Here is a 15,423-nt window from a genome sequence, read left to right as displayed (position 1 = left end):
CTTTAAACTGTTTTTTCTTTTAGTGGCAATTTTCTTTTGTCTTCTGGCTTCATTTTTAGTGAGAATACAAATTTTTATATGATTGAGAATTCAATTCTACTCAACATACCTGTCACGTTTAATGTCTAGGATGTTAAAGTAAGACTAATACCTCTGATACTGTAGGCCTGCCAAACCCTATTCAGGGTTGCTCACCTATATCTGGAGCCCACCTGTCACCCGAGCCTCACCTGTGGCTCCAGGAAACTGTGGCGTGCACAGTGGCCATACCCTGGTAAAACCATCTTTGTAGATGGACTAAATTAGATTGAGGGTAACTGAGAGACCTCAAAATCATCAGGGAGTTGGGGGGATTCTTTTGCAAGCATTTGAAGATTTCTCCCGGCAGAATGGATAATTAAAGAGTGTTTCAGTTGCCTTGAAAGTGGCTGAATAGGTGATATGGAGTGCTCAAAACTGATCAGACATTGAAGACACTGCATCCTGGTCCATTGCCAATCGTTTTAACTTTTGTCTTGCTGTAAGACTTTGATGATTAGCAAAGAGAATGATCCTGATGATTTGTGTAACTTTGCCTTATTTAAATCTAATTCATACATTAATCAAGATCACACATAATGCACTCTTTTACCCAATGTTGTGCTGTCATTAATTTTCTTTGAAAATGAAGAACAACCAACAACTAATAATTTCAATGTTATAGGCAGTCTAAAAAACTTATATCTGTCTCCCTTTCCATAAAACTAATGGCATATATGGAAGAAAAATCATTTTTCAAATAGTATAAAAAGTTAAGAGTAACAGTTTGCATTTTTAAAACAATTTTTTCTTCCATATAAGTAACTTGTAACTATGTTGTTTATAATGGTTGTAAGTGAATAAGAACTTTCGATTTTTGTAGTCAGCTTTCAAATTGTAACATCTTTTAAATGTTTTTCTGAATGAATCAAGTAACATGTTATATTAGTTTTAATAGATCTTTTTTGTATTCTTTCTAGCTTGGTGATGTCATGGTAGATATTGCAAGCAACATCATGTTGGCTGATGAGCGAGTTTTGTGGCTTGCACAAAGAGAAGGAAAAGCTTGCAGTAGAATTGTTCAGTGCTTACAACGAATTGCTGCTTACAGATTGGCAAATGGAGCCCATGTATATTCCACTGTAAGTATACATTTTATATCCACACTTTATTTTAAATTAAAACATAAGCTTAAAATGATAATTTTTCACTTGTCAGTCTCATGTGAATATGCTTTATTTTTTTCAATTTTTAGTTGAGTTTTTGAAAAGAGATTTTTCTTAAAGTTTGTTTTGCATTGGAACAATGTGATTTATGGCATATTATGAATTGGAATTAATACAAAAACATCAATTAATCTCTGATTTATGTGATTCTATATCTTAATCTGTTCTAAGTATTTTTCTTAAAGTTAAGGAAAAACATTAACATTGCCATATTACATTAAACCACTATTATAATATCCCATATCTAGCTATTCCATATCTGGATCAAATGTGTGGGATATGTGGGTAGGCATGAAAACCTTCTAAGACATAAAGTTCAAAAGATTTGGGGGATCTTCTATGTATCCTACTCCCTCAGCTTTTCTTCTCATTTGTAAGAGGGCATTATGACTTTAATCTTTCGGATTTGAGATATTTGCTGATTGTTCAACCAGTCTGTAATGTGTTATTAGGTTTAATCCAGGCTCTGCTAATAATTAGTTTTTTTAATATGTGGGCATTTCATAGAGTCTCTTTGGGTCTCAGTTTCCTTTTTTGTAATAATCTCCTCTTGAACACATACTAAATGAAGTTCAGCTCTTTCCACAGATTGATTTCTTTCATATGATTTCTTTGATGTGATAAATTTGGATTATTTGCTATTCCCTGTCCCTGGATTGTGCTTTTTCTCCAGCCACCTCTACTTAGAATACCCATCCCAATCATATCAGTCCTTCAAGGACTCATTCATAAGTTCTCTTCCATGTACCTTCCCTGATCACTGTGGACAAAAGTGATCCCTTTTCCTCCAGTCATCCTGTTAAACTTCTTTGTGTCATTTAGGGCAATACATTGCCTCATTTCACACACACGTCTCTGTGTAATCTCATAATATACCAGCTCTTTGAAAAGAGGGATCTTTTTTTGTATAAATTTGTGTCACCTCCAGCAATTTGCACAGAGCTATAAACAAAATTAATGCTCAGTGACTCCTTGTTGGGGAAGGCCTCATGATGTGGTGGCTAAAGAGCAGCCTTCAGAGTCAGACTGATCACATCCTAACCTTACACAAATACTGTTTGTTTAATCCTGGACACAAGTTAATCATTTTCTCAATGTCCTAGGCAGCTATGTGGTACTGAACAGTTGCTTTGCAGTGATAGAAGAGGCTCCTTATATCTTTAAAATCTCAGATATAGATTGTGGTGTTTTGTTTTTTTTTTTTCCTTTTTTTGCCAATCGTGGAAGATCCACAAGGCTATCATTTTTTAATAGTCTTTTCTGGGAAGGGTCTTATAAAGAGGCCATAATTACTATTGTATTGAGCAGTGTACATATTGTAGCCCAAAGCTTACAATTTTACCGTCAAGCTACTTGGTTTCACCATCAGGCCATCTTGATTATTTATCTATCTATTTTGTTCATTTTCTTCTACTACTTGACCAGGATCTCCCTACTAGATATCATAGAAACAGTTTTGGAATAGAATAATTACTTATTCAGTAAATTACTGAAGCAAAAAATAATAATTCCTTTCTTTTTGGTAGGGATTTTGCCTTGAGTATGGAAGTTAGATTAGATGACTTGAGATCCAGTCATATGCTATATCACTGGAAGGGACTTCAGAGTCACAGCAATGAGTATCTTATTCAGTGATTTAACAAGTAATTAAGTTCCTAATATGTATGAAGTACTGTGTGACATACCAGACATGGAAAGAAAATGTGAAAAAGCCCTGCCCTTAAGGAACTTAACCTGTGGCAGAAAGTAGCATGAATGCTGATAAAGAAATGTAAAGTCATTTTTAATGGAGGAATCAGAGAAGAAGTCATCTTCATCTGCCAGAGTACACCTCTTATAGTTCAATTAATATGTATTGAATTGGAATGTTCACCTAGTAGCTTTTCCTTTTATTTAAATACCTCATGTATTATATTGAGATGTAGTACATTTCAGTGTGTTCTATATATGCCAGATTATTTTGTTATTTTCCCCATGAAATTAACCTTACATAACTAATATTTGTTGAATTTTGAAGTATTCACCAAATATTGCTCTGGAAGCTTATATCATCAAAGCCACCAGTTTCACTGGAATGACCTGCACCGTGTTCCAGAAAGTGGCAACGTCTGATCGGACTGGACTAACTGAGTATGGAAGAAGAGATCCTGATGGACATCTAGACAAGCAACTGAGTTTCAAGTGTAATGTTTCTAATACATTTTCAAGTTTGGCACTAAAGGTATATACTTAGTATTTTATAGACATTGTTACTTTTTTAATAATAGCTTTTTATTTTAAAAAATGCATGCACAGATAGTTTTCCACATTCACCCTTCCAAAACTTTGTTCCATATGTTTCTCTCTCTTTCCTCCTCTCCCTCCTCCCTTACACAGTGAGCCATCTAATAAAAGGTTAAACACATACAATTCTTATAAACATATTTCTACATTAATCATGTTGCACAAGAAAAATCAGGTCAAAAAGGTTTAAAAAAATGAGAGCAAAAAAAAAAAATTAGCAAGCAACAACAAAACAGATGAAAATGAAGGGTTGTGAATCACACTCGGTCCCCACAGTCCTCTATCTGGGTGCAGATGGCTCTTTCCATGAGAAGTCTGTTGGAATTGGCCTGAATCATCTCATTGTTGAAAAGACCAAGTTCATCCGAGTTGATCATCACATCATATTGTTGTTGATATTTTTCTTTATATATACCTTAGGAGTAGTAAAATCTGCTTTTATTGTCTCAGAGATTAGGCAGGAATAAATTAAAGGACCAAATTAAAAGGCAATGAAAGTAAACGTGATACAGTTCATTGAATTAGCAGAAAGAGTTTCCTCTCATAGCAAGTCATAGATAAGGTCTCTATTACTTATAGAAAAGGATGAATATTTTCAGAAAATAAAGCATGTTTTGTTGTGGTAAGGAAACCTAGAAACAAATGCTTTTTTGGTTTAGTCTAGTTAACTTTCTTATGGAGTCTATGGCCTTCCAGTTTAGAATTTTTTAAATTTATTTTTAATGATCATTTTAAAAAAATAGAATTCAAAATTCTTTCTCTCTCTCTCTCTCCCCCTCCTTTCTCTCCATTATCCTTTGCAAAGGCAAGCAATTAATCAGTTATATATGTGGTCATGCAAAACATTTTCCTATTAGCCACATTGCCAAAAAAACAGAAACAAAAGCAAGAAATAGAAAGTAAATAAAAAAAATTATGCTTCATTCTTCAGGCAAAATCTGCCAGCTTTTCCTCTGGGTATGAATAGCATTTTTCATCATGGGTCCTTAGGAATTCTCTTGGATTATTGTCTTGATCCAAGTAGCTAAATCTTTCATGGTTTATCATTATAATAAGATTGCTGGTGTCTGTTTGAAAATTTGAATATATATACATATATGCATATGTGTGTATATATTTTAAAACAAGGCACTGTTTGTTTCATTTATTAATTGTTGAAGGATAACCATAATGATCATTAAGTTGTCATGTCATAGGACATAGAATTTAAAATATGTGAGGGTAATAGGTTAATAGTTTCTAAGCTCTGTTAAGTTTCTAGTATCTTTTTAGAGCAAAATTGCAATCAAATTCTTAAATGTTTTAAACTTAGAATGTTATGAGAATCAGTAATACTTGCTTTTAAAGTAAAAATGCAAATATATTTGTAAATTATTCTGAGCATGAATAAAAGCAGAAACGATAACATGTCTTGTCAGTCTTTTGATAGCTTGTTTTCATATTTTGACGACTATTTCTTTATCTCGATGGCTAACTCTTGTTTAGATATATATCTTTATGCCTTGTCTTATAACAATTCAAAATTTATGTCTGCTTCTCCATCAATTATCAAGAACTTGCTTTATTACTTTCATTAAGTACATACACAGGATGACTGGGGAGGAACTAACATTAAGTTGGCTCAGGAAAGGCTTTCTAACAAGGCAGGAGGTTTACCTAGGACTGGAAGGAAGCCAGAAAGTGGTAGAGATGGAATGAGGAAGGAGAGAATTCTGAGCCTGTGGGTCAGCCAGGGAAAATGAATGGAACTGGAGGTTGAGTGTCCCGTGTGAGGAGGACTCTGTATGTGTAAGTAGGGTGGGGATGAAGAGAACATAAGAACACCAGAAGGGCAGGAGGACCATTGGTTAAGAAGAGCACTGAAAACCAAACAAAAAATATTTTTGTTTGATCCTAGAAGGGATTAGGGAGCCACTACTGAATGTGTGTTGATGGAGAACGTGCTCTGACCTGAACTCTAGGAAGATCATCAGTTGAAGATAGATGAGAGTAGACAGGAGCTGGTCTCAGGGAGACCAAACAACTGCTCGGGAAAGTAACCAGGCCTGAGTGATGAGATCTAAGCCAAGAGATGTCAGAGGAGATGAGGATGTGTGTGAGGAAGGCTCCAAGGGGAGAACTGACAGTACTTGGCAGCTGATTAGATCTGGAGGGGAGAGAGTGAGCAGTTATGTGTGACAATGGGGGGACTGAGAGAATCACAATGCCCTTGGTAGAATAAGGGAATTAGGAGGAGGGGATTTGGGAAGAAGACAAGGAGTTCAGCTTTGCATGTGTTGAATCTCAGATGTTGAGAGGACAGACACAGTTCCAATTGTTCAATATAACTTGGAGAGGTGAGATGGAAGTTTGGAGAGAATTTAGGTATGTTAATTTTTTTTTCATTTTAGCAACCATTTTCCAAGTGCTTAGTAAATACAGGATGCTATACTCTAGTGCCCTGAGACAGGGAGGAAAGAAGGGAGAGAGAGAGGGAGAGATATAGAAAGAGAGATACAAAGACCATACACCTTATTCTCAAAAATAACTTACACTATAATTCAATTGGACAAATGCTTATTAAATGCCTTTTATGTGCAAAGGACTATGCCTACAAAACCCAAACAGTCCTTCTCTTCAAGGAACTTAGATTTCACTGAACAATCCAGAATTCTCTCTTCTTTGTGGTCAGCTCTGGATCTTCCTCATTGTTTATATTGCAGGGTTCATCCACAATCAGTTGACTTCCCACTTTGTCGGGTATCATTATGGAGAGTATTCCATATTCTTCATCCACTTGTTTTTTTTTTTTTTTAATGAATTGTTGAGGATAATGGATCTTGTTAAAGATATCCTTTAGGATTAAAGGACTTAATTCAGAGACTACAGTGTCATTGGAACACATGCATGGGGAATCATTTTCCTCAGATTCTATGTAGGACATCTTCTAAGGCATGAAAAATGTCATTGCTGAACATTTATTTCTCTATGCTTTGTTGATGGTCATAGAATTACTGAGCATAAAGTTGTCCTTGTGTTTCAATGTAGAATGATATTAACAGGTCTCTCTCAAGATACTTTGTTAGAAGAGAATGTTTATAGCTGAATCTTCCTCTGCCAAATCAGATTTTTTTTCTTTCTTTTTGTTTTGTTTTGTAATTGATAAACATCAGGACCATTTTTTCTTTATGCATTTTAGTCATCAGTCGTATAGCTACAAAGTTGGGGTCTTCAGTAAAGAATCATCCATGGAAGCTATTTGTTTCTTGTGTTTTCATCAAGAATTCCTTTGCTATGTGCAAAAAAATTCTCAATTTAATTATACTTAATGGACTTACTATAATTATTTCACAGTATAAACTAGAAATGTTATATACACAAATAGCTGTGATACAAGAAAGACTTTCTAAAAGCAAAGGAGAAGTCCATCCAGGCAAAATGTGGCAAGAGCTAGGAAGAGCAAGAAATCCTTTCCATGTGAGAGAGTAAGCTTTTGCGTTTGGCTTGAAAGAAACATAATCGGGAAATCAAGGCTATTTGAAGGGGGAAAATCATGGCAAAGATAAATTGAAACGTTTGAGGATTATATACAGTATTTTTCTTTCTTATATTCTCTTTGCAGTCGAAGCTTCCTTTGTCAATTATAGTATTGTTCAATTGTGACCGATGCTACAAGACTTCAATTGGGGTTTTCTTGGCAAGGATATGGGAGTAGTTTGTCATTTACTTCTCCAGCTCATTTTACAGATGAGGATGCTGAGGCAGATGGGGTAAAGTGACTTTGACAGGGTCACACAGGTAGTAGGTGTCTGAGGAAGGATTTGAACTCAGATTGCTTTGTCTGCTGATCTACAACTCTATCCACTGCACCAGCCAGCTATCCTATAAATTAGCAAATCTGAGACTTAATCCTTTATTGTCTCTTAATCTACACTACAGCAAAAGTTTGCATTTCTTATTCTAATATAGTTGCATACAGTAGGGTTTTTTTGGATCTGTTTTCATTCCAAATTTGTTTTTCATTTCCAAAAAAGTGAAACATTAACTCTTAGATATATATGTTATCAAATTAAGTATGACTTTTTTTTTTTACATATAGCCTGTTTTGTATCTTTAAGTTTTTATTTAACATGAAGTTTGAAAACTTGAAATGTGGCATTGAAGGAATAATCATTTTCTTTCTGAGAGATTAATACTATAACCTTTAAAATATTATGTTTTTTAGAATACTATCGTAGAAGCTTCTATTCAGCTTCCTCCCTCCCTTTTCTCACCGAAGCATAAAAGAGAAACCCGACTAGCTGAGGAATCTATTTACAAACTTCAACTTATTGCATTCCGCAATGGAAAGCTTTTTCCAGCAACAGGAAATTCAACAAATCTGGCTGATGATGGAAAGCGACGGACAGTGGTCACCCCTGTGATTCTCACCAAAATGGGTTTGTTTCTGACAAATAATGCTGTATAATTATTACCTGTTGTAATTTTAAAGTATTTTTTATAAATAAATTCTTGATGCCCAGTTGACCCTCCCGATAATGTAATTCACCTACAGTAACGATATGATGTCATAACTTAAGCTCCAGAATAATGTTTTTCTTCCTTGCTGTTTAATGACTTGCTCAGCAAATTGCAAATTTTAAACCATTGTACTTTTCTTTCAACAGATGGAATAAATATAGATACTCAACACATTCCTATTAATGTCACATTACGTCGGATTGCACACGGAGCAGATGCTGTTGCTGCACAGTGGGATTTTGATTTGCTGAATGGACAAGGGGGCTGGAAGTCAGATGGCTGCCGCATCCTCTCCTCGGACGAAAACGTGACAACAATTCAGTGTTACTCTCTCACGAGCTACGCGGTGTTAATGGTACGGCTTTTGCAAATGTTCTGCGTGAAAACTAACTTTGGACAGTGGAGCCTTATTTTCCCTCAGACTTCATAAGGTGCTTTTTATAGATCCTACAATGACCCGTTTGCTTATTTAAGAGTGAGTTCAGTTCAGTTGAAAGGAAGGTTGAGTTATTTCTAAGTGTGCTTAATGGAATTCTTGGGAAGATAGGAAACAACTAAATTAAAGCTAGAAATTGCAGTAGTCATCTGTAATCAAGGCACTGGTATAGTAAGTAAGATTACAGTTTTCAGACATGGAACATCTAGTCTCTCCACATGGTCCTTGCCATTCCCCCTCCCCTTCCCTCCTGCCCAATCGCTCTCTTCTGTTGAATATGTGAAATCTCTGCACTGGGGCCTGTAAAATGCTTGAGCTCACTTCGTTTGTGAACACCCTAGTACTACTCTGCATTTACACTGCCAGCCTCTCCTAGTTCCCGGGTCCTCAGAGAAATCCCTGGTCACTGTCTTCTGCAGAGCTTAAACCAGTTTTACCCAGCTTGCCTCCTGAGGTCTTCAGAGATCGCTGGCCGATGCGGCTTAAATACCGGCTCAAGGACAGCCAAGTGCAAGCTCAAAGTCCTTTATCCATGTGTTCACATCCTGCCCCAATCTGTTGTGGACTCTCAGGTTAAAGAGAGCGACTTTCTCCTCGTTTGAGCTTATATAAGGTCTGTGAGGCACATGCATGGCCCATCAGAGAAGGAGATGCTCCTCGTTAAGAAGCTATCTCAGTATGGCTACAGCTCCCGCCCATGAGGCGGTCTCTGCTCACAGAAATTACTTCTGGGGGTCTCCAGCATTTCTTGCTTGTTGACTTCCGGACTGCACTGAGCTGTGGTCTTTGTCCTCTGAGCCTTACAGAGGCCTCCATAACTATTTATACTTTGTTTAGAATGACTGCCAGAGTAAAGAATTTGTTAATGCTCCCTCTGTCCAGAGTCTAATGGGGAAGGCGATAAATAAGGGAAGTTTTAGCTGCAGATCAGAAGGGAAAGTCCCATGGTTCTTAGAGGTCAGCAGAAAAGCAGATGTCAGAGCCTCTTCTCTAACGTCATTTCTACTGATAAAATTATGCCGGTTCTGATGCTGATCCCCTAAATAGTGCCGAAGACTGGAAGTAGGGATTTGGCTACGGCTACAGCATCTACAGGAGACTTGCCAAGGTGCATCTCCTCAGGAGCTTCCCCAGGATGGCAGCCATCGCCTTTGGGCTGGAACCCTTGTTATTCCCAAGGCTTTTGGGTTCAGGGCCCTGGACTGTCTCCATCAGAAGGGGTGGGAAGATGATGGAGGCTCAGCTTGCCTGGCCAGGCCTCCTGGCTTCCTCAGAAAACTTTCCTGTTCCAGCTAGCCGGCTTTTTGTTGGGGGAGGCTGAAGGATTTCTCCCCTGGTGACGGCTGTGAGGGCTGAGCTGGAATCATAAAAGGTGGTCTGGAGGCGGCTGCCCCTCTGAGGCTCCCATACCCGCCTGCTCTTTGGCAGTGGTTGTTCAGCGCTTGTTGTGCTGATAAAATGGCCCCTCCTCTCACTGAGATGCTTACCCAGGTCTGAGGCTGAGGCTTCCTAACTTCCAGGGCTACTGGCTCGTCATCGCATAACAGTGTTTTGGTGCCTTCAGTTTAAACATGGAAGAACTGAGACTCATATTTAATTTTCCTAGAAATTGTAGTTAATTCTTGGCCAAACCAAGGCTAGATTCTATTTTGCTGCATAATATATAAGTTTCCCTTTGAAATTCAGACAGTAGTGGTTATTTTTATATAAGAGCTACAGGTAGAGTAATGCAACACACAAATGAGCTTTTGGGTCTTTGGGGGTTATGGTATAATGATCTCAGCCTTTTGTTGGTTATTCATGGTCCCTGAAGCTCTTGAATTACTATTTTTGGTTACATAATTAATTTATTGATCTTCATGAATGCATTTTTATATTGAAGAATAAAGAAGATAGTTCCCATTACTTAGGTAAATAATGCTAAAATGAATAAAAAAGAAACTTTTGCAACTAAATAAAAGTTGATATGTTTTAAATCATTATAATTATTAGAAGATTTCATTACTTAGAGCTTTTGTAGACAAGTGCGTGTGTGTGTGTCTATATATATACATATATGTGACAGTAATTAGGGTTTTTTTGGACAAGTATACATATATATGTATAGATATATATATAGATAGATAGATATCTGTATCTGTATCTATATCTAGTAGTTGGGAATTCAGGAATTTTTTTTTTTTAACAAGAGCCTCCTGTATTTCTTAAACATGAATGATTTGAAGATAGTGGAAGAATGATACTGGAGATCTCCATGACTAAATTCAGCATTCCCTCTTTCTGACCTATAATAAATGTTAAGCAAAGAAATGAAAGGAATTTTTGCACAAAAATGCCATAATTTTTTCCTTAAATTCTATTTTTTTTCCACTTAAAATACACACACACACATACACACATACACACACACACACACACACACACACACACACACACACACACACACCCTAAACATAGCCTTGAAAAATAGAGAATTGTATCAACTTGACCCCAGCTTTCTTGTCCCTGTTTGGCCTAAGCAGGTTGGGAAATGATATATGGAACAAGTGATAAGAACGAAAGACTCACATTGGTTCCTCAAGTCATCTTCGTGATACTTTTGGTGTGATCAGAACGAAGCATTTCTCCTCCGGAATTGATTTGTCCAATCAATGATAAGAATATGAGGTATTTAGTATGCTATACATGGCAGGGCCATAAATAAAACATTTAGAAAGTGGTGTTACTGCTTCATAATCACAAGACATGAATTGTCATGAGAAGCATTTCCTTTTTGGAGATTGAACTTTCTCAGGAAATACATGATTTAAACATGGCCAGCTATATCTCCATAAAGCAAACATAGTGAAAGAGAAATAGTTGGAGAAAACAGCAAATTGTTTCCTATTTGCATAGGAGTGTAATAGATAAAAAATAAAATAAAATCAAAACATGAAATATGGACTATTGAAAAAGATTTTTCAAACTTTAATAACATTGGCATGATACACTATAGCTTGAGTTTTTCTCATTTAATATATCATCAATTCAATGTTTCTCTTTTTGAACTTCTAAGCAAATCATTTTAATTAGTTTAATCCTTTTCTAGAAGGACTAGGCCATTCTTTGATCCTATGTATTTACATTTAATCTTTCTTTAGTATGTAATGCACTGTTCTTTAAAGCTAAAATACATTAGCAACTGTTATTTATATTAATTTTTCTTAAATATAACTATGCCACCCAGAGGCAACAAAGTGATATACATCAGTATACACCATCCATAGCATCAGAAGATAATATAAGATATCCCTTATAATTTAAGCAAGAGTACCAGTGTAAAAAAAAAAATTAAATTATTATTTCCCAAAATAATTAACACCAAGGTTTTGAAGCCATAAGGATAAAAAAGTTTTACACAATGTTGAAGAAATATTACAAAAGAATTTTCAAACTTTGAGATTTAATCCTTTTTGTTTTTTTCTCATTTTAAAATATTTTTCCACAAGTTCTTCATAAATTCTAAATTCTTCATAAGTATAATTTAGACATGCGGTTTCATTAAGCAAATTATATTCAATATTCTAACATAATATAAGAAAATAGTTTCTGATGAATTCTGTTGAATGGAAAATTCACTAAAATAGAATCATGCATTCCTATCCACAAAAGAATCAATCTCTTTAATAAAAATGTTTTAGTTTAGTTTGGTATTTATGTAGCTGACTGTGAGAGCTAGAGTATAAGAGAGAGGTAGGAATTGTGAATGCAGAAAATTTATTCAGGTGTGCTCAGAAGCTATTACAAGACCAAGGTGGGAGGTGGAGGAGAAAAGTGGAAAAATTGTTAATTAACAGAGAGGCCTGTGGAGGAATGGAGAAGGACAGAATTTTGTGTAGAGATGCTGAAAATATTTAGCAAGCCTCCAAATTATTGGGAAGATCCCTTATCAAGTCAAAATAACCAGCATTTATTGAGTGCTTGCCAGTGCCAGGCCCTTTGTTTAGTGCTGGAAATACAAAGAAAAGACAAAAATAGCCTCTTTTTTCTTTCTTTCTTTTTTTTTTTTTTTTCCTGAGGCAATTGGGGTTAAATGACTTGCCCAGGGTCACACAGGAAATATTAAGTGTCTGAGGCCAGATATGAACTCAGGTCCTCCTGACTTCAGGGCTAGTGCTCTATCTACTACACTACCTAGCTACCCCTAATAGCCTCTTTTTTCAAGAAGAAGTTCCTTATGACTTAATGGAGGATTTAGGAATGAGTATATATGGGCGGGGGAAAAAAAAAAAAGTACAAGATGTGAAGGCACATATAATAATCTGAAATTTGTATCTATGGTGAAAATAGCCTTCTGGTAAAATCACAAGTCAACATAATTATTGAAGCAGCAAAATTGTTGAACCCATTATGGCGCTAGTGGTTAGAATTGTCATTTGCCTTCTTTAGCTTCTGGACGTCTACCTCTTTTCATGTATACAATATTCTGGCTCTCCCAGCTATCCTTCTGCCATGCATTCGTGCAGGTTCCTTTCTGATACCTGCAGTGGAAGTCTTCCTAATCTCTAACTGTTGAAGTCTTTTGTCTTCAAAATCTTTTAGCTGCTAAGATTCTTAATGAAATTTTCCCTGATTATCCCTGCTGAAGTTAAGCTTGCTAAATTTTCTCATAGCCTTTATTTTAGAACTCTTTCACCCTTTTCATATTGACTTCGTATTTTAATTTGTTTGTTTTAAATTATGTCTTTTAGGACTTTTTTTTTTATCTTTCTATTCTCAGTACCTTCATTTATATGGCTCATTGCCCTACTGCACATGTTTATTGAATTGAATTTGTTGAATGAAGGTAACTATTTTAAAAATCTTTATAACTATAGAGAGCATTTTCTTGTATCTTTAATAATGTCCAGTGTTTTTTTTTTCCCCCCACCTTGGAATTCACTTTGTGAAAGTAGATTTCACAATTTTTTGCTACTATTGAGAAAATCGATGTCAAAAGGTGTCTTTCCTCCATTTCCCTAATGCAGTAAGAAAATGAATCAGGAAAAAGAAAAACAAACTTTAAAATAATTCATATTTCCTTTCTCTGCTGTTTGTGTCTTAAGGTTTCTTTTCCTGTTTGTAAATCATTATTTCTTATTCTGGTGAGCAAACAATATTATATGAATATTATTACCTTTTTTTTATTGTTATGGATTTTCATAATTAATTTCGTTATGAATGTTATAGTGATTTAAATAGCACAAGATAGTAATTATAAATCCATTGATCATTAGAGTTTAAACAAATCTTATGGATTTTCTAGTCTGTTTTGTTTTTAATAAATAGAATCTGTATAGAGCCATAGATGCCCTGCCTTTTTCCATTTTTAGGAGCTTTTATACATTGATAAGATTTACTTAGTGTTTATTGAGGTAGCTAGGTAACACAATGGATAAAAGCTGGACTTGAAGTTTGAATTCCAATTCAGTCTTTTTTTTTTTTTTTCCAGTTCATGCATCTGTAAAGGGCTAGTTTTTTTTGTTTTTTTTTTTTTTTGTTGTTGTTGTTTTTTGTTTTTTTTTTATCTTTTTAAAATTTTTTTTTCAATTATAGCTTTTTATTTACAAGACATATGCATAGGTAATTTTTCAGCATTGACAGTTGCAAATCCTTTTGTTCCAACTTTTTCCCTCCTCCCCCCAACCTCTTCCCTCAGATGGCAGGTTGACCAAAACATGTTAAATATGTTAAATTATAAGCTAAATACAATATATGAATACATGTCCATACAGTTATTTTGCTGTATAAAAAGAGTCAGACTTTGAAATATTGTACAATTAGCCTGTGAATGAAATCAAAAATGCAGGTAGACAAAAATAGAGGGATTGGAAATTCTATGTAGTGGTTCATAGTCATCTCCCAGAGTTCTTTCGCTGGGTGTAGCTGGTTCAGTTCATTACTGTTCTATCCAATTCAGTCTTAAATACTTATTGGCTGTGTGAACCCAGACAAGTTACTGAACCTTTATCTCCCTCAATTTCCTCATTTCTAGGATGTAGATAATAATAGCATCTACCTCACAAGACTGTTGTGTGGATCAAAAGAGAATTTATTTGTAAAATAAGGTTTTTTAAAGTTTTTCCACTTGTGACCACTATTTGCCCAAGAAATTTTGTGTGTGACCTGGGTATATAAGTATATAAAAGAGGTATAAAAATAAAACATTTACTGGTAATAAATCATCTCCCCACCCCCCATTTAGTTATGAGATCTCATATGGAGTCATGAACCACAGTTTAAGAATCTGGGTTGTAAAATACTTAACATAGTGTCTGGCCCTTTCAAGGTACTTAATAAATGGTGGTTTCTTTCCTCAACACTGTTCTTATTAACATTTTTTTTCAAGTTTTCTGAATCAATGTAGTCTTTATATCAGCTGTAACCCCCTAAAAGAGATTGTTATTTTTTTTTTCTTTTAGATGGTATTCCTTTACCCGTAAGTGGATATTTTCACCATTTCTTTGGCCAGGAAGAAAATAAATCCCTGGTGACCAGCTGCTTGATAATGAGTATCTCTTTGGTTAGCCAGACTGGTCTGAAATGATAGACAAGAGTACTCTAGCCTGGACATAAACTCTTCTAGTTTGGTTGGACCCATAGAAACATAATTCTTCTGTTTTATTCTTGATCTGAAAAAGCTTCTTACAGTTTAGTGTTCAGGAAGATTGCAGTGGTACAATGTCCTTGTTACATTTTCAAAGATGTCTATTTGCTTGATGACTAGCTTCCTCCTTGGTATTCACCAATTCTTATTTAACTTTCTAAATTTTTATGTCTGCTACTTTTAATCAAAGCCATTATGGAAGGCATTTCCTTTATTGCTTTTTTTTTTTTCTTCAGCAATTATATGTTGTTTTAATGATTAAATTTAGCCATTAACTTTTTTTAGGGCGTGAATGAACATATGAATTATTGTTTCCATTTTTTTTTTTTTTGGAC

The 15,423-nt window shown here is 35.3% G+C and overlaps 1 protein-coding gene across 1 annotated transcript in view; it reads left to right on the top strand.

Annotated features, from left to right (window-relative positions):
- ADGRA3 (adhesion G protein-coupled receptor A3) overlaps window positions 1–15,423 on the top strand; it is a 125,093-nt gene that overhangs the window by 90,825 nt on the left and 18,845 nt on the right. The window contains exons 11-14 of the mRNA XM_051966285.1: window positions 999–1,160; window positions 3,262–3,465; window positions 7,732–7,945; window positions 8,174–8,382. Coding sequence (XP_051822245.1) covers window positions 999–1,160; window positions 3,262–3,465; window positions 7,732–7,945; window positions 8,174–8,382 — 789 coding nt within the window. The remainder of the gene's footprint in view (window positions 1–998; window positions 1,161–3,261; window positions 3,466–7,731; window positions 7,946–8,173; window positions 8,383–15,423) is intronic.

This window comes from Antechinus flavipes, chromosome 6 (genome assembly GCF_016432865.1).
Source record: "Antechinus flavipes isolate AdamAnt ecotype Samford, QLD, Australia chromosome 6, AdamAnt_v2, whole genome shotgun sequence".
Lineage (NCBI taxonomy): Eukaryota > Metazoa > Chordata > Mammalia > Dasyuromorphia > Dasyuridae > Antechinus > Antechinus flavipes.
This window is presented reverse-complemented; position numbering and strand designations above follow the sequence as displayed.